This window comes from Ambystoma mexicanum, chromosome 8 (assembly GCF_040938575.1).
Source record: "Ambystoma mexicanum isolate Mex_15411 chromosome 8, UKY_AmexF1_1, whole genome shotgun sequence".
Taxonomy (NCBI): domain Eukaryota; kingdom Metazoa; phylum Chordata; class Amphibia; order Caudata; family Ambystomatidae; genus Ambystoma; species Ambystoma mexicanum.
In genome coordinates this window covers 492,220,582-492,243,704 of record NC_090929.1, presented here as the reverse complement: position 1 = coordinate 492,243,704, position 23,123 = coordinate 492,220,582, and the positions used below count along the sequence as shown (strand labels likewise).

The 23,123-nt window shown below is 47.4% G+C and overlaps 1 protein-coding gene across 4 annotated transcripts in view; it reads left to right on the top strand.

The window, feature by feature from the left end:
- The first annotated feature begins 778 nt into the window (after positions 1–778).
- LOC138472131 (Golgi integral membrane protein 4-like) overlaps positions 779–23,123 on the top strand; it is a 439,726-nt gene continuing 417,381 nt past the window's right edge. For 3 of the 4 annotated variants that reach the window (XM_069610138.1, XM_069610137.1, XM_069610135.1), the window contains exon 1: positions 780–2,047. In XM_069610138.1, coding sequence (XP_069466239.1) covers positions 1,858–2,047 — 190 coding nt within the window. In that variant the 5' untranslated portion in view covers positions 780–1,857. Of the gene's footprint in view, positions 2,048–23,123 lie in introns of all 4 variants that reach the window. The other variant, XM_069610136.1, reaches the window with a different exon arrangement.

Here is a 23,123-nt window from a genome sequence, read left to right as displayed (position 1 = left end):
TGCACTTCCCCCCCTCCCCTTCCCCTTGCACTTTTCCCCCTCCCCCACCCCTGCACTTGCGCGATCTGAATGACACCTGGCCTAGTAGGATTGTTGTCTGTCTCCCCTTGTTCCTCCCCTCCCTGCCTCGTCGCGCCTTGAAACACCTGTGTATAGGCGCTTTACAAATACCATATCATATCATATCATATCATAACTAGGAGTTTAGAAACCACTACTCCTGTATAGGATAGCCGTATTCCTTTCGACTGAGAGGGGCTCAGCACCATACTTTGCAAACGCATTTATCCCGAAGGGCTCCCCGCCCCACATGCATATTTGAAGTCCTCCCATTAGAGGACGGCAGGACGCAAGCCCACCTCATCCGTACAGCCCATATATGGTCCCTATTGGAGGCGGAGGGCACTGTACTGCCGGCGCGTTTTCCCATGTGCATCATTAGAGGTGAGACGGCTTGGGGCTGTGCTCATTTCCTGTACTCCATGAAAGTAGGCATGCTCTGCAGGGTTGAATAAGTGTTAAGCCTTCCTCCAATGTATATATATGTGGCTCTTTTCGGGCCCTTTACGGATGGCTCTGCAGTCATTCACGAGTCCCTGTACCCATTAAAGCCCATCAATATGTTTGCACCACCTCCTTTTCCATTTCCCATCATTGGAACACCCCCGTAAGTGGGCGTGTTCGCGCTAACGTTCCGCCTCTCATTGGTCTGTTTCCTAGTCAGTCACCTCTGGGCTGCTTCTGCTTCCTCTTTGAAATGTAGCAAGTTCTGGGAGGAGGCGGAGAAAGGGGGGGGGGGTGCGGGTATCACTAGCATATCTGCAGCAGGGACCGTTCTTTCTCCGAAACACGCGTTTCCATCAATTGAATCCTCCCCGCGCCTTGTCTGTGAGATAGCGAAGGTCACGCCCCAGGATCTGCTGCTGCACGGAGCTTTTTTTACGTCCCCGGAGTGAAAAACGAAAACGCGGACGCCTTCAGAGGTTTCTTTTTTCTCTCCAAGGGAGCCCACAAAACTTTGTTGTTTCTCTTCTGTTACAGCTCAGGCTTGCCACTGGACGGTGTGACTTCTGTTTTCGGCGACCCCAGGGGAAAGATTTGCTGGCCGGATCTGTGGTGAACTTTTTAAAATCATTACGTGCAACGAACAGGGCTGAAAGGCGAATAACGGACCTTGAAATGGCCACACGGGTGATGCTGTGGTCCAGCTAGGCATGGGGGATATATCTGCTGCCTTTCCTGCGATGCAGGCACATGAAACCGTGCCTTATGCCCGATTACAAAAACAATAAAAAACTGTGCTTTATGTGGAAATAGTCCTGCTTCTTGTGGATATGAAATAAATGCTCGCTTATACCCCAAACCTAGATGCCTTCTGTCATTGCACGATTAAGATCCGTCTTGCACATGCGCAGTCGCTAAGAACTGTTGGGTTGTTTCGTGCTTGGACTTGAAGGGCCAAGAACAGCTGTGTTGTGATGCACACATCGAATGGGCGAGGCGAGCCGCAGAGCTGCCACACAAGTACACCAGGATCACAACCAAGACTGTGAACAGTTGAACTCGATACAGGAAGCGATTGGAAAGTCTGATCAACAGGACACGGGTGCACGCGTGGAACTTCCAGTGGTTGTTGGTGTGAGCACATATGTGTAAAATGCACGCTCGGCAATGAAGCTGAAAGCGGCTGGGGTGGCACGCTGATGCTCTGGACACGCTGGGGGATGGCTCGGAAAGGCTGAGGACCTGTAGGTGTAAACACGCATGGCCGATAGGGGACGCGGTCCACTCCAGCCAAGATGATACCGGGGGTCCGAGGGCTCGGCCCTCGCTGACTTGGGGCTGCGTTCTCCGACCATGGGCCACGGTGCCTGCGGTTGGCGCAGGCAGAAGGGCCTCTTACAGACGGGCTTCTGCCTGCTGGCATTGCTGTGTTTGGGCTCCGGCATCTACCTGTATCGCCACCTGCAGGAGAAGGTGCACAGCTCGGAGACCCTGTCCCTCAAGTTCAAGCAACAGCAGGAGACGCTGTCGGCTCAGCTGCAAGGTAAGAGAACACGCATCAAGGGAATAACTGAACATTCAGACTCCAGCTCTGCCAGCCACTCCACCCACCCACCCACTTTACTAATTAAGTTTTGACCTTAGCACCGTCTGAATTTTTTGTGCAGCTCTTTAGGTGGAACCTCAACCTGTCACCTGCTTGTTTGTGCCGCTGGGAGTGGTGCCTTGTGTTTCTGAGGGCTGCTTTTATTATGTATAGTTAGTGCACGCGGGTGTGCTGGGGAGCTGAGGTGGCCAATGACGCACTATACAGCAACAGCACGCATTAAGAAGGTGACTGGGAGTGAAGTGCATGTCGGCTAGGAAACTTTGGAGTGCTAAACCAGTCCCAAGTCAGTGGCTAGCAGCACTGAGGTGCAGCACCTTTTTTTGGAAGCTTTTAAAAAATACAAGATAAAAAAAAAAAAGTCCAAATAATAGCAGCCGGTTAATCATGCATATGGGGGGAGCCAGAGTTGTCATGGAGAGGTCCCGGTCTCGGGAGGATAGTTCAGAGGCAACGCGCTCGCCTTAAGCAAGACGGCGTGGAGCGACATAGGTTCGATTGCCCGGTTCGTGCTGAGAAACCGCCTTTTGCCTTACTGCACAAAAACCCAGACTCATTTTAAAGTGGAAAAGGTCGCTTTAATGTGACAGGCCAAAGCTTACAATTAAACGCTTACCTGGCTCCATGGCCTTACAAACTAAAGACATATATTTTAAACAACCAATTAAATAATTAAATAAAGCCATTTCCTCCCTAACTATCCCTTTGACCCTACCGTCTCCTTACCCCTTTTCCAGGCGTCCCGCTTTCTCCCCGGGGCCATGCCCCTCCAGGCTCAATACCTGTTCCCCGTGGTGGCCCGCTTGTGCAAACAGCACCACCTCATCCTTTCCCGTGTCATTCCCCCATTGTGCTTCCCTCCCCCCACATCAAAAGGGGCCATGCCCCCGGAGCCCAGGACCACTTCAATACCCCTCACACTCCCCTCTACACCAATCTCCCCCATCCTATGACCTGCAGCCAGTCTGACCTGCCACATCAGCACCAAACTTGCACCTTACAACTTCACTGATGCCCCGACCTGTCACACAAAACTACCCTATAATAGCTCCTTAACAGACCAAAAAACCCCGTAAGACCTGACATGGGACGTAAAAAAACCCAGCCGAAACCAAGTACAGTTGTCCCCCATCCCCCTTTCCTAAAACCAGACCTAACCCAAAATGAAGGGGGTGGGAGGGCGGGACAATCACCAAGTCCAACTGTCGCCTGCCTCCCGAACCTTCCCTGGCCCCTTAAATACCCTGGGGAGGCGCTCTGCCCCCCACGGCCACTCGCTGGCCGTGTGCAGCGCCAGAAACTTCCACGGGGGAAACGCTTTGCGTTCCCCCCGGAGCCCCCCCTTTGGCTTACTGCACAAAAACCCAGACTCATTTAAAAGTGGAAAAGGTCGCTTTAATGTGACAGGCCAAAGCTTACAATTAAACGCTTACCTGCCTCCATGGCCTTCCAAACTAAAGACATATTTTAAACCAATTAAATAATTAAACATTCTCATTTTTACCCAACAATTAAATAAAGCCATTTCCTCCCTAACTATCCCTTGGAACCTACCGTCTCCTTACCCCTTTTCCAGGCGTCCCGCTTTCTCCCCGGCGCCATGCCCCTCCAGGCACAATACCTGTTCCCACGTGGTGGCCCGCTTGTGCAAACAGCACCACCCCATCCTTTCCCGTGTCATTCCCCCATTGTGCTTCCCTCCCCCCACATCAAAAGGGGCCATGCCCCGGCACCAGAAAAACCCTCCCCTGAGGTGTTCTTTCTGCACCACCCCCCCTCACCAATTCTCTTACCTCCAACTCCTCAACCAATCTCCCCGCCAAGAGCTCAAGTCCGCCAGATGATGATTGTTGCCCAAACCGGAAATTTTACCCATCCTCTCTACACTCATCAATCCTTTCTAAACCATCTCCTTACGTTCCAAAACCTGTACTGACACCGATGTACAAAATTCTACCATCTCTCTGTTTTCCCCTTCCTTGCCCGCTCTATCGGACCCTCATTTCTCGCTCCCCTCCCAACTCTCTGTGGCAAACACTTAATCCCCCCTACAGTTGCTTGAGGCCACACTTGTCGGACCCATAACAAAAACCCTTATTATTTTCCTGAAAAGAGCCACACCCGTATCCCGTACCACATCCTTTTCCCCACCAAGACTATTCCCCCCCAACTGGAGGCCCCTAGTTTTCCCTCAACCCAGCCGACATAGGAAGCAACTGATCCCAGCCCAGCCCCCCAAAACCGGACCATCTTACCACCACATCTTTATAGTTGCAACCCAGTTGCCTGTCAACAACCCTTTCCTCAGCTTCTTTCCCCGCCCACTTAACCCTAGAATGTCCCAAAAACCAGATTTTTGACATCTAACCGTACCTCCTGACAGCATCTGAAAAAGAAATTACAAAATCACTTGCAAATCAACAACATCTTAATAAATGCAACACTCCCGCTACCTACTGCAAAAATTTTATAAAGACCTTCTGTTTGACCCGGTCCCTGGCATACCCTTTGCATCTCCCTTACTCCCCGCGTCCCAACCTATTCCCCTACTCCTCTGAATAGTCCAACCTGCTACCTTCAGATGCTGCACCCCTCCTAAGTGAATGAGTTCCAACCTCCTAACCCTTCCCACACCACTAATAACACCTTCCTCCGTACCCTATCCTTTCTGGCCATCTCCTTAACCCTCTCCGGAAACACCCAAGGTCCTCTCCTGCCTGTCCCCCTATATTCCGCCCCTTTCACCTAACCTTTAAACAATACACCTAAACCCACTTGGCCCCCCTTTTTCCCCTAAACTATTACCCTCCTGCTCCCCTTGCCCCCCCCACCTTCCATCACCTTTGTTAATTTGGCCCTGCGTTGCCCCCCCTGCACCGGGGGCCCACGTGCACCCCCATCCTTGCAAGTCCTTTACTTTATTACTCCTCTCGCCACTGCACCAGGGGCCAAACCTGCACCCCCGTCCATGCAGTCCCTTCCTTATAACCATCTTCAAGCTCCTTGCGTCCCTTACCACCTGTTTCCCACCTGCACCAGGGGCCCTAGTGCACCCCGGTCCATGCGGCCCCTTTTCTGCCTTACTCCTCTCCACCGCTGCACCAGGGGCCAAACCTGCGCCCCCGTCCATGCAGACCATGCCTCATAAATTCCTCTTCCGGCACCTTGCTTCGTTGCTCCAATTTTTTCCCCCTGCTGCACCAGAGGCGCTCCCGCCCTCCGTCCATGCAGCCTGAAGCTTACTCACCCTGTCGTGTGGCAAGCGTGAGGGCTTCGCCACTGTCAACCATGCCCTCCAAACGACGGCCACCACCTCTTAACAATTTCCACAACTACACCCCCCTGCGGCCCTCCCCTACCTACTATTCTTCCTTCTCACCTCTCTGCTACCCCCTTTAAATCGCCCCCCGAAACCTTTCATCAAACCTTGTTCCTCCCCACCTTTTACGCTAAACTGAGCCCGACCTACCAGCACACCCCAATTTACCTGGCATGCGGTCCTTCCCCCCCCCCCCCCCCACCTCCTTGCCCCGCTCCTCGCCCTGACCCACTGTCCCCTGCCTGAAAACAATCCGTAACCGGATGCCGACCCGCACACCTGCTGCACTCGTGTTTAAATTTGCACATCCACCTCGTGCAGCCTTCTTTATTGAACGCCCAACATGCTGTCGAGGGCTGACCTCTGCCTCCTCACCCCGCCCCCTCATGGGCGGGGCGACCAAGAAAGGGCCGGTAAGGCACAGGCAGCTCACTTGCTGTGTGCAATGTCGGGGCAGGCCTCGTTGGAGCCATCCATTGCAGCCAAAGATCCATGTCTATCTCCCCCCAGACCGCCTCACTGTCCTCCACCATTCTCGCTCTGAATTCCTCATCATAGCGTACCCAGGCAAAACCCCCAAAACTTGTGAACGCCCTCCTAATTACGTCCATATATTTAAGCAGGGCCACGAAACGCTCTGGGAATTTTTCACAATATACACTGGCATAAATGATAAATGCCGACGTCCAATTCTCAATAGTCACCGGTACCCTTGGTCGCGCAGCCAGTTCCCTCTCCTCTTCTTTAGACCCCTCCTTAGCTCTCACTTCCCTATGGAGCAATTTAAAAACATCTACAAATTCCCCCGCCTGAATCTTTTCCCTGGTCGCCGCCATCAAGTGCGCCCCCAACGGTTTTGTTATCCCCATGTATGGCAATTTTCTCTCCTTTCCTTTCAATTCAACCTCCTTTTCTTTTCCCCCTTGCACATCGAGCCCCAATGGCTCCACCACCTTGTCCGTCTGAATCTCCACCAAGCAAATGCTCTTCTCAACCCCCAAGGCTCCAATGGCCTGTACACCAACTTCTTTCCTCAGCCCTTGCAAACCAGACCCTTCATTTCCCGTTCCTCCTCTTGGGACTCCTCTCTGCCATGCAGATGCCCATTCCCTTTCCCACTCACCTCTTTCCGCACCTGCTGTCTCGCGTCCACACCAATGCTCCTCATCTCCTTCCTTATAGGGCTCCTACTGCGGGGACAAAACATGTCAGCAGACTCACCCAACCAACCGTTCCCCCGCCTTCTTGCCCCCCGACCACCCTGCGCCTGCCTTTCCCGCTCCCAATACCAACTTCCTCTCCCCCCCCCTTTCACCCACAGTCCTATAACCATCCACTGCCCCACATAATCCTCAAAACCAACTTCATCACCCGTCCAATACCATTGTGGCTGCGAGCCTGTGCCCCCAGTCGAGTTGATCTTCTTCTTGCGAGCCCGGGGTGTCCACCCCGCCACTCCTTTGACGTCTTCTCGGCGGGGCCGTGGAAACCCCTGCCTGGTCCTCTTCACTCGGGCGAGGCGCTCCGACCTCCACCCTGGAGTCTTCATTGCTAGGGGCCGTGCTGCACCCTCTAGGCTCTCCGTACGCTGACCGAGGAGGGGCCGTTCTCAAACCCTCTACCTCCACCTGACCAGCGGGGGCTGTGCAGCGCCTTCCGCCCCCACTCCTCCTACCCGGGGGGGGCGTTCCGCACCCCGCCCTATCCACCTCAATTGAAGGGGACCTCTCCCTCCTCCTCCCACCCGCACTCTTACGCAGGTATTTCCCCCCTCTTCCCCGCTTCCTTTGAGCCTCCTCCATTTGAGCACTCCCTGCTTCCTTAGTGCTATCTTTCATTCCCTCCCCACATGGCTGCCAACCCGAAATCATCTCTTCCCCGGACGCCCTCCTGTCTATCTCCCTCCTCATCTTCCTACCCCTGTATTCCCACAGCTCCCCTCTCCCCGCTGCGGGGGTGGAAGCCGCCACTGCCGCGAGAGCCCCATCCGCTGCCGCTGTACGCTGCGGCCTACCCCCACTTGTCTCACTCTCACCCGTGACCTCTCCCACCGCCACCCCCCAGCTGGGTCTTATTTGCCCTGCCAATTATTGCCAGGGCCTCCCTCAGAGCCCTCGCATCAACCAACCCCTTCCTGCCCGCACCTTGGCCCACCATAGTGCACCCACACTGAATGGCGCACTAAAATATGCCCCTTGTTGCTCACCCGCTATCTAAGCCCCCGAGCCGGGCCTACCCGTGGAAAGAAGGACCCCTAGTAGCGGGGAAACCCAAAAGAAATTGCACTAACCAATAATAACACCAGGAGTTAAATAACTCCCGCTTTGCAACCAACCTTATACCTATATTCTATTTATTTTATTTATTTATCTAGCGTTTTTTTATTTTTATTTTTTTTTAATATTTTTGCCCCCCCACCAAAAAACTACCCCCTCTCCTCACTGCCCCTCTCCCTACAGTACTAGCAGGCCACCCACAAGCCCCCCCCAAATGCTAATAATCAACACTAACAACCCTGTGCAGCCCGCTGACACAATCACCCAATCCACAGCCCGCCCTGGCCCCTAGTGGCACACTATATTCCCGCACCCGACAGAAAACAGACAAATGGAGCGACCCCTTTAAGGAGCTCGCTCTGCCCTCTCTGGCCGGCGGCTGCCACCGCACCCTGAGCCACGCACCCGATATGGGGCCCACTGGTCTCGCTACCTCTTACAGGCGACCCCCCCCCCAGCACCCAGAGGGGCCGTGCAGAGCCGCGTAGCCCCGAGGCTGTGTGCTGCTGGGCAGGAAGTGTCCCCGGGCTCCCTGCCCTTATTACACTGCCCGAGCCCACCCCCCAGCCCGGGCCTGCGCTCCCCTCACTAACGGGCGCAGGACCCGACACACGCGCAGGCCCCGCAAAAGCGATGCGTCCTGACCACCAACACCGCTCCCACACAGACAACGCAGATCCCCGAAGCCCGGCGGCTAAACAGGACGAAAGCCTCCCGAACCCACGCCGCCCACCGAGACGCAGTTAAACCCCAGCGGCGGATCAGGTAAGGAGGTGGGGGGGGGGTAACTTATCTACGCTACCCCCAACTAGCCTGAACTCCCCCACCTTCTTATTATTATAGTGTTTTTTTTTTTTATATGCCTGACACTATATCAACCCTCCCCCACTCTAACTACCCTACCTCACCTGCTCTAACCACGACCTGGGCCCCACTCACTCAGGGAAGCCTCTGGAGCAGGCAACGGGACAATCACCAAGTCCAACTGTCGCCTGCCTCCCGAACCTTCCCTGGCCCCTTAAATACCCTGGGGAGGTGCTCTGCCCCCCACGGCCACTCGCTGGCCGTGTGCAGCGCCAAAAACTTCCCCGGGGGGAAACGCTTCGCGTTTCCCCCCCCCCCCGGGATCCCCCTTATAAATAACCAATTACAATGGAGAGAGCTGAGCGAGAGCCCGGCCAGGGGGTTTGGCTTGGCTATTTTGGCCAAACACAAGCGCAACTCGCTATGTAAACACTTTCAAGTCAACCATGGCGTTGATGCTATACGAATAGCAACAGAATACATATCCCAACATGCTGCACATGATGGTGGGCCCGACCCATTTTTTTTTTGTTTGCTTTTTGGGACTTTTAGATAATGGCATCCAGGATTTTAAGTCCCAGAATGTAAAGTGGTGGTGGCGGGTGGGAGATGATTTAGCAACACCTATTGGAAAGAGGCATGTTGGCAAACATGTGCTAAATTATACTGGGTTTGAATTAAAATAATACTTGTTAGATCATACACCAACCTGAAAAATTGTAAAATTATTTGTTACTCAAAATGAGTACCATTCTAGCTTTATTTCCTCAACTTGATTAAACATTGCAGGCATCATAATACAAAGTGATAACCCCTTAAACTTTCTCACTTCCAGACTGCAGCAGAAACAAAACTGCAACAAGGATATATGTTCCGTTTTAAGAAAATGTTATAAAAAAATAAATAGATGGGAGGCATCGTGGGAGGAGTTGAGAGGGTAGCCTGAGGATTTGAACTGGGGGAGTTGGGTGGCGAGGGCTTTCATATACATATGAAAATGCCCTGGGGCCCTACATGCAGGTTGCAGCCCTCCAGCAGAATGATTCACTGCGTGGAGTCAGTGAGTGTTGGGTAAACCCCCCTCCGACAAATAACACTTTTGTTTTCTCATTTTTTTTTAAGCATGGTGGAAGTGGCAGGTGGGGCAAGCAGGCAGGCCTCTATTCGGGCACCAAGTCCATTGGCTCCTAGTTGGGGCAAGTCTGGGGTCGGACACAAAAACCAAGCTGGCTTGAGCCTGCTATGCCTCTCCCACCTTTAGGCATTCAACAGCATTCATATAGTGCACTATGCTTAACCTACAACTTCTAATTGCAGAGCTTCAGGAATATTTTTTAAACATGGGGGTGGCATTTCCAGTTCCGTAGCTAGACTCTGATTCCCACATCCACTGGTTGCAGCAGGTTTGAGGAATTCCCCATTACACCTGCTAACTTGTTTTCTTGTTTGTTCTCATACTTGAAAAGACAGAAGGTACTTGCAAACTTATCTAAACTATTGACTTCCATTGTTTTTGTTGTGCAAGTCCTTTTACTCCCCAACATTTTAAGCATGAGGCCTTCCCCAAAAAAATCGAATGACTTCCAAAAGTGCAGTCATGATATTCATCTCAAAAAGTTACCACAATCTTGGCTGTGAGTACCTCACCTGATGTGGAACAACAAAGTTCTTCATAACTTCCACGAGTTGTCCGCTGCTGCAACTTTTACAGAGTAGGCCAGTTGGATCGAGTGCTTGAATTGAATCTGGCATTTGAGGAAGAGCCCGTGAAGTTCGAAGTGGTAGCGATGTTGTCCCAACGGTTGTATACGAATTGTTTGTTTTACAACTGTTCGAATTACAATTGACCTTTTCACAATTGACCGAATTGTGAAGGTCAATTGTAACATATATGTGGGGGGAAACCCCCCACCCAACCTAAAACCACATATATGAAAAGGTCAATTGTGACCCTTTAAAATTGGTCAATTGTTCATTCGAGCAATTTGGTGTATACCGTCCCAACCTCTGTTAGTGCAACTGTTGTTTTGGGTCTAAATGTCAGTCTAGACACCTAATAACGCTCAGATCACTTACCGGTAATCTTCATTCACCTTCATAAGTAAGTACTGTGACGAGGGAGAAGCACGTAGAGATAATAGTACCTAGAGATCAAAAGGAAGCCTGGTGGGTTTAGAAACAGCCTGTTAACAGTAATGAAAACTGCTATCCTTCTGGCCTTGTACCAATCTTTCTTTCTTTTTTTTATTGTGATTGGTTTAAAATTAAAACCTTAATCAATTCATATAAAAAACGTACACAAATATTACATATAAAACATGAGTGGTAAATGTGGGTTGTCAAATGAATTCAAGTAAGATTTAGACAAGATTTACATCATCAAAAGATAACATTCTATAAAAGGGTTACAAATCTAATAAGTGCGAGCAATGGGGAAATATTCTCTCCTTCCTTGCATCTAAACTCTAACAGTTCATCTGTATGTACAAACCTAAAATCGGAACACCCTTGTAAGCAAATCATTTTAAGATTGGTCGTACGGGGGCAATGGAAAATAAAGGTGCTTAATTCTTTCCAGAGGCTCCATTTTTACAAAGCCTACAACTTTTTTCCGTTCTTAGTTGTCTCTCGTCTCAACGGTTCTATTGATGGGATGGTACAATAGATGACCAGCGATGACAGAAGTACATTGACGTTCCCTCGTTGCAGAATCAAGATTGTAATCAGTTGCGTTTTAACTCCAGGCTGTTGATCTGTCTGTTTACCATGCCTGTGCCCCCTCCTTGGTCGTTTTGGAGTTTGGGTATTGCAACTAAGTTACAAATCTGTAATTCAGCTTGGAGGGTCACTGGAGGATAAGATTTGACAAGGTAATAGAATAACTAATAGTTGCTGACGTGCGAAGATTTGGAGTGGCTAGAAGAATTGATGGTTGTGAAGAAGTGTTGTCTGAGATTTGGGTCGAGGGCAGATGACTGACCTGGCTGCAGCAGGGATGTCTATCTGAGGACATGCAGCAGCAAAAAAAGACTGTGTGTGGAGCAGGAAGTCTGGGACGGTTAGGGCATAGTTGGAGACTTGTCCTGGCATTCCGCCTATCCTAGTGACCAGGAAGGTTTGTTGTTCAAACAAATTTGCAAATCGTACACCCCCAATGTGGTCTCTCCACGCTAGAATACAAAATGAATCCGAATAGCGGTTCAGGTGGAAACTGTGTCTTGATGGCTGTGATAGTTTGAGCCTGGTGTGCTGCCGGGTGGGGAGTCCGTATCTGTAGAGTAAAGCTGGAGAAAGATCTAATAACAGTTTGGGATTGACTATTTTGCAGTCTTGGTGAAGATTGGAGGATGAGCAGAAGCGGTGGCCAGCCATAGCAGCAAACTCTGAAGGGGAAGCGTGATAGAAGTTTTCAGTCCACCCCAGGAAACGCAATGCTGCTAGCATGGCCATAAATTGGCTGTCTATGAAATGTTTTCGTTTTGTGGAGTTCTGTACACGTGGTAGTTGGTTTCGCTCATTTACTTGGACTTCTATGTCTTTTTTTTAAAGTAAAGAAAGTTAAGACTGAATTGCAAAGCAATAGTTCAACTTAAACTCCGTCTAGTCGAGTTCCATGATGTATGCTGTGTTTTTTGTACAATTTGTATTTTTTTTGATGACTGCTGGCAGGGAAGTAGTTCTGAATCTATTTCCCCCAGATCATGGATGGCTTAGACTGTGCAGAGGAATTTGAATTCGTCTTTTGTCGACTGAAGTCGGCACATGGCGGCCAAAGCAGGGTTGGAAGTCAATTTTCGGAGGTTAATGAGTGGAGAGCAGTAGCAATTTGGATTCTCTGGAGCATATATGTTAAAACAAAAAAAAGGGAGATCTAGGTAGGTGATATTGATCTGGATATGATGGTGTAATGATCACTCACGATTCCGGGGATTGGTTAACAGTTTTTAGTGAAGCAGTAATAAAACATGACCAACGGCAGCACAAGACTAAATGTGTTTCGTTGGAAGGGGCGTTTCCAACGGGGCAAGGTCTCACCTTGAAACATTGTTGCTGATAGAGAACAAACCCTCATTATACAAGCCTTTTCATGCCAGCTGCATTCTGCCATGCTAGTTGATGTTCTCAGGGAGGACAACATAGCGTAATACATTTAGTCAAGGTGAATATATTCCTTTAAAGATTCACACACGCTATGAGGCAGGCGAGAGCACTTGCAATGTGATGACTTCCGCCTACTAATGTTGCTAGTTAAAAGAAAGCATCAACATAAAACATGCTTGCATATGCCAGAGAGGAAAAATGTCGGCAGTGAGAACTGATGATGAGCATTACTACATGCTAGACAAAGGTCTTTCATGGCAAATGCATGCGCAGTACCATCTACCACCTTGCCTCACACAAGCTAGAAGCAGTGGTACAAACATGGCAGTTCAGTGTTCGCAGAACTCTATACCGTGGTAATATGCTAGGGGAGTACATGTACATAAACCTTTCAGTTCTTAAACCTTTCCTTCACATGGTTGTTGATACAAATATTGTTGAGCTTTGCAAAGCCGACCTCCAATTCTTCTTTGCAGAATGAAAAAAAAAAAGCTGGTCACAAGATGGGCCCCTGTGTGGCATAGTTACTAAATGGTTAAACACAGTTTGGCAGACTTCTTAAATTTAGCATTCTTCGCTCTCCTCAATACAGTAGCTGCGCTTTTTTAATGTATATATTAAACTTTTGATTGTTAGTGGCAACACTTGATGTCTCATTTGCATAGTAGACGAAAAGAATGCACATCGCAAAGTTTTTCTTACAGGGTGGAGTGTTGACTAAATCCTGGCCTCTGGGCTCTTTGGCCTCCTCTGAAAGAGGACAAACCTAGGCGCAAGAAGCTTCTCTGGAGGTGCAAGGATCTCACATTCTGTATGTGGTTATTCTTCTTGACTGCTCGTCCAGGGCCCCAAGCTCCATGCCTGTCTTTCCATTGACCTTGAACTCCTTGCCTCTGTTCAGGGGTCCAAAACCTCCAATTGCGTTAGTCTCCTGTTCCCTGCAGTGCCTGCCCATAGGGGAGGCCACACGCTCCCCTCCAGTCTATTCAAGTGAACGTCCTAATCTTCCACCATCCCACTGCCTCCTTCACCATGCAGGGTTCTCCCTCTCCGCCCCCCTCTAGAATGTCCACGTTCTACGGGCACAGTGCTGTTCTATTGGCGGCTCTTGCATGCCGCAGATTCTATTTGAGCCTGATTTGTGGGACTTTGATCCTTGATTCCTGAGTACTTGATCCAGGCTCCATAATCCGCCCTACCCTGGTCCTCCACAGGCTGGAATACTGCTCCACCTCGTGCAGCTCTTGCTCTACTCCTTTGCCCCTCTCAACATGGTATTGTACTTTCCTACCTGTACTCTCTACAACCTCCCCTACTCCTTTCCCACCACTGTGTACTGTCTTCATGTGGGGTGGCTATCCATTAAAAATCTCTTCTTTTTGTGTTTGAATCCATCCGTCACCCTGCCCCCCCATACTTGGCAGAATCTTGCTCCTGCCACTCGCCACCTTGCATTCTGCACTCCCCTCTCTTCTCATCCTAACCCTGTGTTGTCTTCCTCACCAACCTGCCGGCTCCCCCCTTCTCTGGAACTCCCTATCGCCTGATCATATGCACATTCCAACTGCGACTGGCCCATATAAGTGCCATCAGCCCATTCAGTGATACGGTTTTAATTTTTTAAAAATGTCCCTTCCTCGCCCCCACTGGCAGTGCTAGGAGAACATTTAATCTGGGCTCCCCCCAACCCTGTTACCAGTGGGCTGGGCTGATGGGCGGAACAGCAGCATATGGTGAACAGCACCTTCTCTCTTTGGGGAAATCAATCCTGGCGATTTGCAGAAAAGCAAAGCACATTTTGGTTACCCTAAGAAATGCCACATTTGAAATGTGAATCTGATAGTCCTTCACCTTGAAACCGTTCTTATAAAGTGATTTGTCTCAATACACACCCTAACGAAAAGGTGTTTATTTATTTATTTATTTATTTTTTTAAAATTGAGAGCACCCTATGGTTACAATTAAACATTACACTCATAAATTGTCATAAATTCATCACAAAGTGAGAAGGGGGGAGAAAAAAGAAAACTACATCAATAACTATAATAAAAACTAAAAGAAACATTACTCGGTAAGAATTAAAACCTCCAATTAAATATAGTAGCAAAGAAAAGATTCCAACCAATCTTTAAAAAAAATGCATTTTTATTTGAGTATGACCAACCTAATCGCTTAGACCTTTTGTATTGTTTTTCTAAGTCCAACTATTTTTGGTTTCAAGTAAATTTAGTAATTTAAAAAAAAGTGACAGTCTGTTAAGGAAAGAGCTAATATGTTTGAGAGGTGTGCCAAATCCTGCAGGATACAGTTGATGAATATAGAGTTTAGCGCTTTTCTGAATGATTGGGCAATTTTTAATATTTTTAGCCAATACCACTCCTCCTTTTCTTCATTTTTTTCCAAAATGTGGATGTTTCCTTCTAGAGGGAGATAAGAGCTTATTCGAGATTAATGGATTTAAGAAATGTTTCATTTGCTGTCCGAAATGCATTTAATATTCGGGAGGTCCCTTTTTGCATAGTTGTTTTTGGTTTTTCTTTGTATAAATGTTAGATCCCATTCTTTGGCATATATTTTGAAATGCACACAGTGAACATAATTTACCCACCGAACTAGCAGAGCTTAACCTCAATTGGTTAAGGGCAGCGGAGGTGTTGTGTGGTAACCCAAGCCAGCCCTTCAAAATGTCCCTCCGTTTAAAATTGTCCTTGGTGGGTTATTTTTTTTGTTTTCCTTCCTCCCTAAGGTTCTTTCAGTCCTTGAAGTTAGCATCTCCAAACCATAAGTTATGGCTGGAATGAATGTATACTTCTTTAATAAGGGGGATCAGAGACAGACTGGGCAATTTTTAAAATGTATTATTTTTTTTAAATCCAGAGCCCTTATGTAAGCTGCCATCACTTGACTTTTTTTTTCTCTTCACACTAAGAGTGGCCGGTCAAATTGTGATGGAAAGGTTTCCAAACAGAGATTTTGGTTGTAATATAACTTTCAGCAAATTATCCCCTAGACGCCATGCATGTTTGTTGGTGTTTTATGCATACATTTCATTAGGGTGTTGATGAATAAGTGATTATTCCTTGCAAAGGCTTCCAGGGACATAGAGCGTCTTGTAAACTGACCAGGGTGCGATCGAATAAGATTTAATCATCGCTAATGGGGGCAGATGTGGTCCCAAAATTCAGGGGGGAAGAGACGAACTGACTGTAGACTAAATCAGAAAGATGGATAATTAAAGAATAATGGGTAGGGTAACCAACGTCCCGGTTTTGTCAGGACTGTCCCGGTATTTGTTGACCAGCCCCCCTTTCTCAAAATTATGTTCCCATTTGGAAAGTGCAGTGGTCCTGGTTTTTTGTAGTAGCTCTTCATAGCTTGCAGGCAGGAATGCACAATCTTCTACAGAAGAAATGCTGCATTTACAATTTAAGGTAGTGTTAGTTTGTAATATAGTATGTGTTTCTTTGAACAGTAACACCCCCTTCTCCTCCAAACGCTACTGAAGTGTAGTGCCTTGATAGCCACTTTCAAGAGTTGGTCCTACTTTTATGTTAGTTACCCTATCCCGGTTTTTAACTTTTTACATCTGGTCACCCTATTAATGGGGCGCAGACGCACTTTTGTTTGTCTCCCACATAAGTGGGAAAGAGTGTCGTTGCCATGCCATTATCAAGATGAATCCGACCCGAAGTGTAGTTTGTAAATCCCAAAACATATACCCATTTGCACAGTTTAGCCAAGGAAGTGAGGCTTGGCCTATTTCTGCATGGAGCTCGTAGCAAGTTAAACAATGCTTCACTTGCCCTAGCCTTCAGACGCCTGCATCGTGGGTGAGAAGTGCTGCTCGGTTGGGTGAGAGCTGCTGCTATGGCGTCTGCACCGAGGGTGAGCTATGGAGAACGGCGTCGGACTGGGACAAGAAATGGGCCCGGTCACCCAAAAAAAAAAAGTGGCCCACCCTTCACCCTTTAATAAGTGGCCCATCTGTCGCCTCACGACCCTTGACCTCTGATATCATCGGAAGGGATGTCATTGATTTGACCCCACCCCAAAGTGACATCACAGGAAGCGATAAAACATGACCTTTCACCACTTGACAAAACAGGAAGTGGCATCAAATAGCATTGTTCCAAAGTACACTACGAAAAATATGGTGGTGATTTCACTAATGTGATACACATTTCATGCAAGAATGGATCACCTTATGTATCATTACTCTCTGTGTGTGTAGATCCATATTGTCAAATTACTGTGAATCCAAGCAGACTTCCCAGGCCAAATTATAATATGTTGTTGTATAGCACTTACCCTTAAGCTCTTTTTTTTATCAAACAAAAATGCATACGATATCACCCAATCTGTGTTGGTACTCATTTATTGACCTAAGAAGTACAAAAGTCTTTTAAAAAAGAAAAAAGAAACATTGAAAAATACCAATATTGTTTTAAAAAAACAAAACAAAATTCCAACCTGGCCCAGGAATGGCCAGAAACCGGCCCCCACTCCCCAGGGACGATTTCGGCTTGGCCACGGGCCGAAAGGCAGAGGGGCCAATCCAACCCTGATGGAGAAGGTTTTAGGGACTTGCAGCCAGGGACAGGCCGATGCATGGGCAGTCTGTGTAGCCGACCAGGACCCCCGCGGCCATGGGGGCACCAGCTGCCTGCTTCCCGCATAGAAATATATATATATATATATATATTTTTTTTTTTCAAATGCAACGTGTCACCTTCACCCTCCCGCTGTGACAGACGCTCTAGAGACATGCTCCCATCCCAGCGGCCCACTAGACGACGAGGGCCTCGTAAGCACCGTTCATCACTTTCTTTCTTAAAGCCGAGGATTTAAAGTGGGAGCCATTTACAACTGATGACCCATTTAAGATACCATTGTTTTGTGCATGACGTTCTTCATGTTTTCTTATGAAGAACTGCAAATGGGCATTTTTATTTTGAAAGCAGATGCAAAGCGCCAGTTAGCTGCCTAAAATCTGTGCCTTCATTGAGGACAAATAAATATCTCACACAAAAGAGTATCTGCCTTATTTTCACATGTTCATATTTACCACGCCAAAAATCAGATGGAATGAACATGTTCTTCACATTATGTATGAAGCATGCCTTTGTAAAACATTGAAACACAAACGGTTACCTTTTCCCATATTACATTTTGTTTTGATAGTACTTTTTCAAAATCCATGGGCCATGTTTTGCCTTCTGCTGAATTGTAGTCTTCCATTAAAGTTGGGGGGGAATAATGCCACAATTGTAAACTTTTGCCTAGCATATTTCTATAAGGATGTATATATTTGTATGAGTAATTTACTATGGTTTGTGTACTTTTCAAGTTCTCTATATAAAACTTATTGTTGAGCGCCAAACCTGGGGGTGAGAAGGGTACGGATGAGCTGGCAAGTGAGTCATGACTGTGCCCAGTATATGGCAAGAGACTTTGCAATCCTGGAGACTGGAGGGGTTATTTTCTCTGGTTCTGGCCCTGTGCTGATTTTCATGGCACAAGTTGAGTCGAGGATCCATGTGGGTGGACAGCGTCCGCCCCCTTTTTTTCAGGGGGCGGACACAACCCCTGTTGGGTTGATTTTTGAGGCCAGCGTAAAAGTGTGCTCGCTTAAGTGTTCGGCTACTAGGATTTCACCCTAGGTTACCACAAGACCACATAAGTGTCATTCAAGCACATGTCTCCTGTTTTGGATTTTGGTTTCCTTAGAATATTACATTTAAAATTATTGGGTTTAAAAGGTGGGCACCTTTCTCTACTTTGCCAGCAAAGTTATTGGAAATTCTCCTCTCTAAGGTTATTTTTCCATTGTTGCTACTATTTTAAAAAAAAAAAAATAGAAAAATGTATTATTATTTTTAAAGGCAAATGCTCATTTGTCTTGTGTACCTTCTTTGAAAGGGAAAGGTCAGTTGAACTACATTTGTATATTTCATTTTGATATAGTAAGTGATTTCAACACGGCACTCTACTTAAGTCAATGCCTAGCGAGTGATGCACAGTTGGAACCCTTAATTATATATTTTTGTCTGTGTTATTTTATTTCTGAATGATGTACCCTTATATCACGCACCTCTCTTTGAATCCCTCCGGTCTCACTGAACCAGGAAGCAGGCTGTTTTACAAAGTTAAAAGATTTATTTTTATGAATTTGAACATATATATATATATATATATATATATATATATATATATATATATATATATATATATATATATTCACACTATTAATACAATGTTCACCATTGGGTGATGTTACAATCAACAATCTCTTTAATCAGAAGGAGTATGGATAGGAAAACAATGCAGCACAGAATAATACTTGATATGGGTTCAATCAAGTGCAAGATCACTCTTTCCCCCTGATACTACTCAATTCATCCCCAATATGCAGTATAAAGAGATGGAAGGAGAGAACACAGGTTTCAGCAATAAACACTCAACAAATACAGTTCAATCCCAATTCCCCCCCCCCCCCCCAGCAAGCAGAGAGAAACGGGAATGATTTCAAACAGGTCAAATGCTTTTGAATGTGGTTTTGAATGAATGGGAAAAACGCTCAAAAATGGATTTCGTTCTCGAAATTGGGTTCAAAACTAGTGGGAGCCACTTTGTATAGTTTCAGGTAAACACTAGCAATGATGATTGAATAACTAGCAGATTGTAAACTGAATTCTGAGGTCGGGTGTAGCTGTTTTACACGTGATGAAATTGAGCCAAATGCAAATTTGCTGCAAACTTTTCCACCCGCGAGAAACGCGATTGGAGTTAAAATGCGTTTTGTTTGAAAGCTGAGGATGTTAGTTTGACTGACACTTAAATTTCGTATCTAGCATGCACGGTTCAGAAGTTATGAAGGTTTTAGTAGAGGTCGATTTTTCTCAGAAAGAGTAAAAATTTACAAATGAAAGATGCGCTTTTGAAATTACTAACAGCACAGCCACCGATCCGGTGACGCCCCCGGATGGTTTCTACCTGCCGAGACACTTGCCTTTCTCCAGCAAATATATTGGCGCAAAGATGACTTTATCAGTACAATTAACAGAGGATTATATGGATGAGGGAAAGATTCAGAAAAGCCAAAGATATTCTAAAATGCAGTTCTGGATATGATAGAATGGTTTGGGATTGGATTACTGAAGGATAAGAGATTGGCTATGGACAATTCTATGCTATAGATACTCACAACTATGGTTTGGAATAGGCCCGTCAAAGATCTGGTGAAAGGTTTTGGACTGGAATCTGCTAGCCCACCGGACAGGATTCAGGTGCTTGGTGCAGCATGGCACTCGGGACACTGCACGGCCTCTGGAATGGATCTGACTGGTTGGTTGTGGGTTGCAGTTATCAGGTAAAAGCTCTGCTCTACTGCTTTGGATCTCTGGGTTCTGGCAAGAGTTCTTGGCAAGAAAGCAGAATCAGCACATCCTCCCTGCTTTATTGGTTTTGTTGTGTTCCCCTTGGAAGTCTGGGGTTAAAATCAGGTTTCAAGATTTTAAAGGCCAGTTGAGAAGGGTTCAGCTTTGGAATTGGGCCTTCTGCTTTCAGGGTTCTGGAGTCTTGGATCTGGGGGTCTCCTTCAGAGCGCTTCGCCAGTAAATCACTTGATGGAGGAATCTGTGTGTCTCTCTAGGTCCTAAACTGTCCCTATTTATGTATTTCCATAAGGGGTGGGTAGGCTAAATTATACTAAGCACGCCCTCTAGGAATCCTATTGGTTAAAGTCAGTCCTTCTCAGAGATTTTTAGCGCACATCAGGCTTTTTGGCGGCCATTCTGTTGTTTTTGATGAAAGCAGCACACAGTGATGTTACAGGGCAGAGCCTAGTGGGTCAGAACATCCCACAATATGTTCACGTACTGTGCATATGTTAATGGGTGGCAGATTTTGACTGCAGAGGCAGAGATTCCCACACTGAGGGATGCAAGGGAGCTGTACCCATCCCCCAGGTCGAAACAAAACATTTAGCAGCATTCACTTAACTTGCTGAGTTGTCTTTTCAACATTCTGCTATAGGATTCCCCCTGGAGCACCCGCAAAGCAGATTTGGCCTGCCCACTCCCTCCAATCAAAGGTCAGGTGGTCCATTAATGAGGCTCCTTTCCAATTTTGAAGTAGCACTTGCTAATTTTGCAAGAATGATGCTAACCGGTAGAGCTGGGGGAGCCAGGGAATTCTAGGGTAGGGCCGAGCCTGGGGTTATGACCTAGCTCAGTGGCCCAATGCAGACCAAGCCCAGGAAATGACTGCGCAAAATGAGAAGGGGGGGGAGGGGGCAGTGCCAGGGTAAAAAAAATGGGGAAGGAAAGGGGGATAAAAGAAGCACAATACAAAGCACACCTTACCTACACGTTGAAACACTGCTCCTCTGCGTGCCAGCCGCATTTTATTCCCCAGTCTTTCTTCTGCCGACAACACTGCCTGACTACCTGTCCTGCCCCAGCCAATCAATGAGTGGCTGGGGAGTGACCAGCAGTCATGCGGCCGGGATCTGAAGACAGGCAGACGCACTGCTGTAAGTGTTCCGGCAATACTTTGACGAGTGCGTTTAAAATAAAAAAATAAATTCAAGGGGGTGAGAGGGCATCCGATTGAGCTTGCCCATCTCTACTAACACACCACCAAGCCTGGACAAAGCAGGAGAGGAAAAACAAACCCAGCACAACCAGTGATTTACATGAGCATGGCAAGGACAACTGGTGCACCTATGCCCTCTGCCTCCATGTACTCGGTACCTATTCATATACATAATTAAGCCCTCCTCCCACATTGCCCTCGGTTTTGTATTTCTTTTTTTAGAACTTGGGCCCTGTTTAATTTTGTTGAAGACCTGAAAAATGCTTACTTGCCTGCCACAAGACCTTCATGTACTGGATTTACCAGTTTATTTCTCTCCTGCCTTACTCGTGGCAACGTGCTTTTCAATGTAACGTCCCCTGATACCATTGCATATTGCAGACCCAATCTGTAATATTTTCTGTAATATCACTATGCAAATAAAAGGGGGCCACACACATTGTGCTGTCCAAGGCCCGTAAATCCTAGGGCCGGCCAGGCTTGCCGGGGGGGGGGGGTTTGGGCTTTGGAACGGAGCACCGACAAAACGGTCTTTGCCAGAGCTCCACTCTGTCTTGTTTCGGCCTGTTTGCTATCCTGCCCATTGGGTTGCATCTGTATACATCTGGAATTACTTAAACGTTACAGGTATTTCTACCGCGCACCGTCACCAACGAAGTTGGTCCCCAGGCGCTCAGATGTATTTAAAGTTTGTCATGTGCTTTCCCTACTTGTTGGGTTGTCCAACTCCAACCTGACGGGGTTTCAGGATATCCCTCATTAATATTCATGAGAAAAATGTGCATAAATCTAGAATCATTATTTGCAAATTTTTCATGAAAATAAATCGTGGGAATACTGAAAATCCGATACGGCCCTCGAGTTGGGACAACTCATCCTTATAACATGGTTTTATGTGTTTGGGAATCATTGCCACTGCTTCAGCCACCCGTATATCTTTAGCATAGTGGTTCATGGCGCTGCACGTTTCGTTTTCAATATCACCAGATGGTCTACTTGACGGGAAGAGCTTTTGGGCTTACTAACACCCAGACTGGCTTGTAGTGGAAAAGGTTGCTTTTAATGTGACTGGCCAAAGCTCACAAACTCCAAACCTGGCCCCTGGCCTTACAGACTAACATATCTGTTTTTAACAATTTTCCAAATTAATATTTAAACATTTTCAATTCCCCCAACAATTAAATAAATCAGTTTAAATTCCTCCCTACCATCTCCTTGCCATCGTCTCCAGCCTTCCTTCCCGCTTTCTCCCATCTTCTCCCTGGGGCCATGCTCCTCCATCTTCATTACCTGTTCCCCCCTCTTTGCACCTCCGGGGTATCCCGTTCGTGCCAAAAGGCACCACCCCCATCCTTTCTCGTGATATTTCCCCATTGTGCTTCCCTCCCACCTCATCCAAAGGGGCCATGCCCCCAGCATCAGAAAACCCTCCCCTGAGGTGTTCTTTCTGCCCCACCCCCTACCGTTATACTTTATAACCCCAACTCTTTATCATTTCCTGCACTTGCAGCTGCATATCCAAAAGGTAGTAACAGTTCCCATAAGCCGACCAATGGACGCCATCCTCCCGGAAAACCGAAAAATCCTTGTACACTATCTCTGTGCACTAGAACTTGCACCGCTACCAAACAGCAAAATTTCGTCATCTCCCTATTAATTTTCTTCCTAGACCGCTCTACTGCTCCCTCACCGCGCCCCTCCATACCCTCCTTGGCAGCAGCCTAGACCATACTAAACTTACCTTTGGCCATATCTCCCTGATCCATGCCAAGTCTCTTGATTTTTCTCAACAGAGCCACACCTGTGTCTCTGACAAGATCATTCTCTCCTGCATGCATTATCAGCCCTTCCGGGACCCCATAACGTTCCTTCAGCCCCGCCAACATAGCCAACAGCTGATCCCATTGAAGCCCCACTA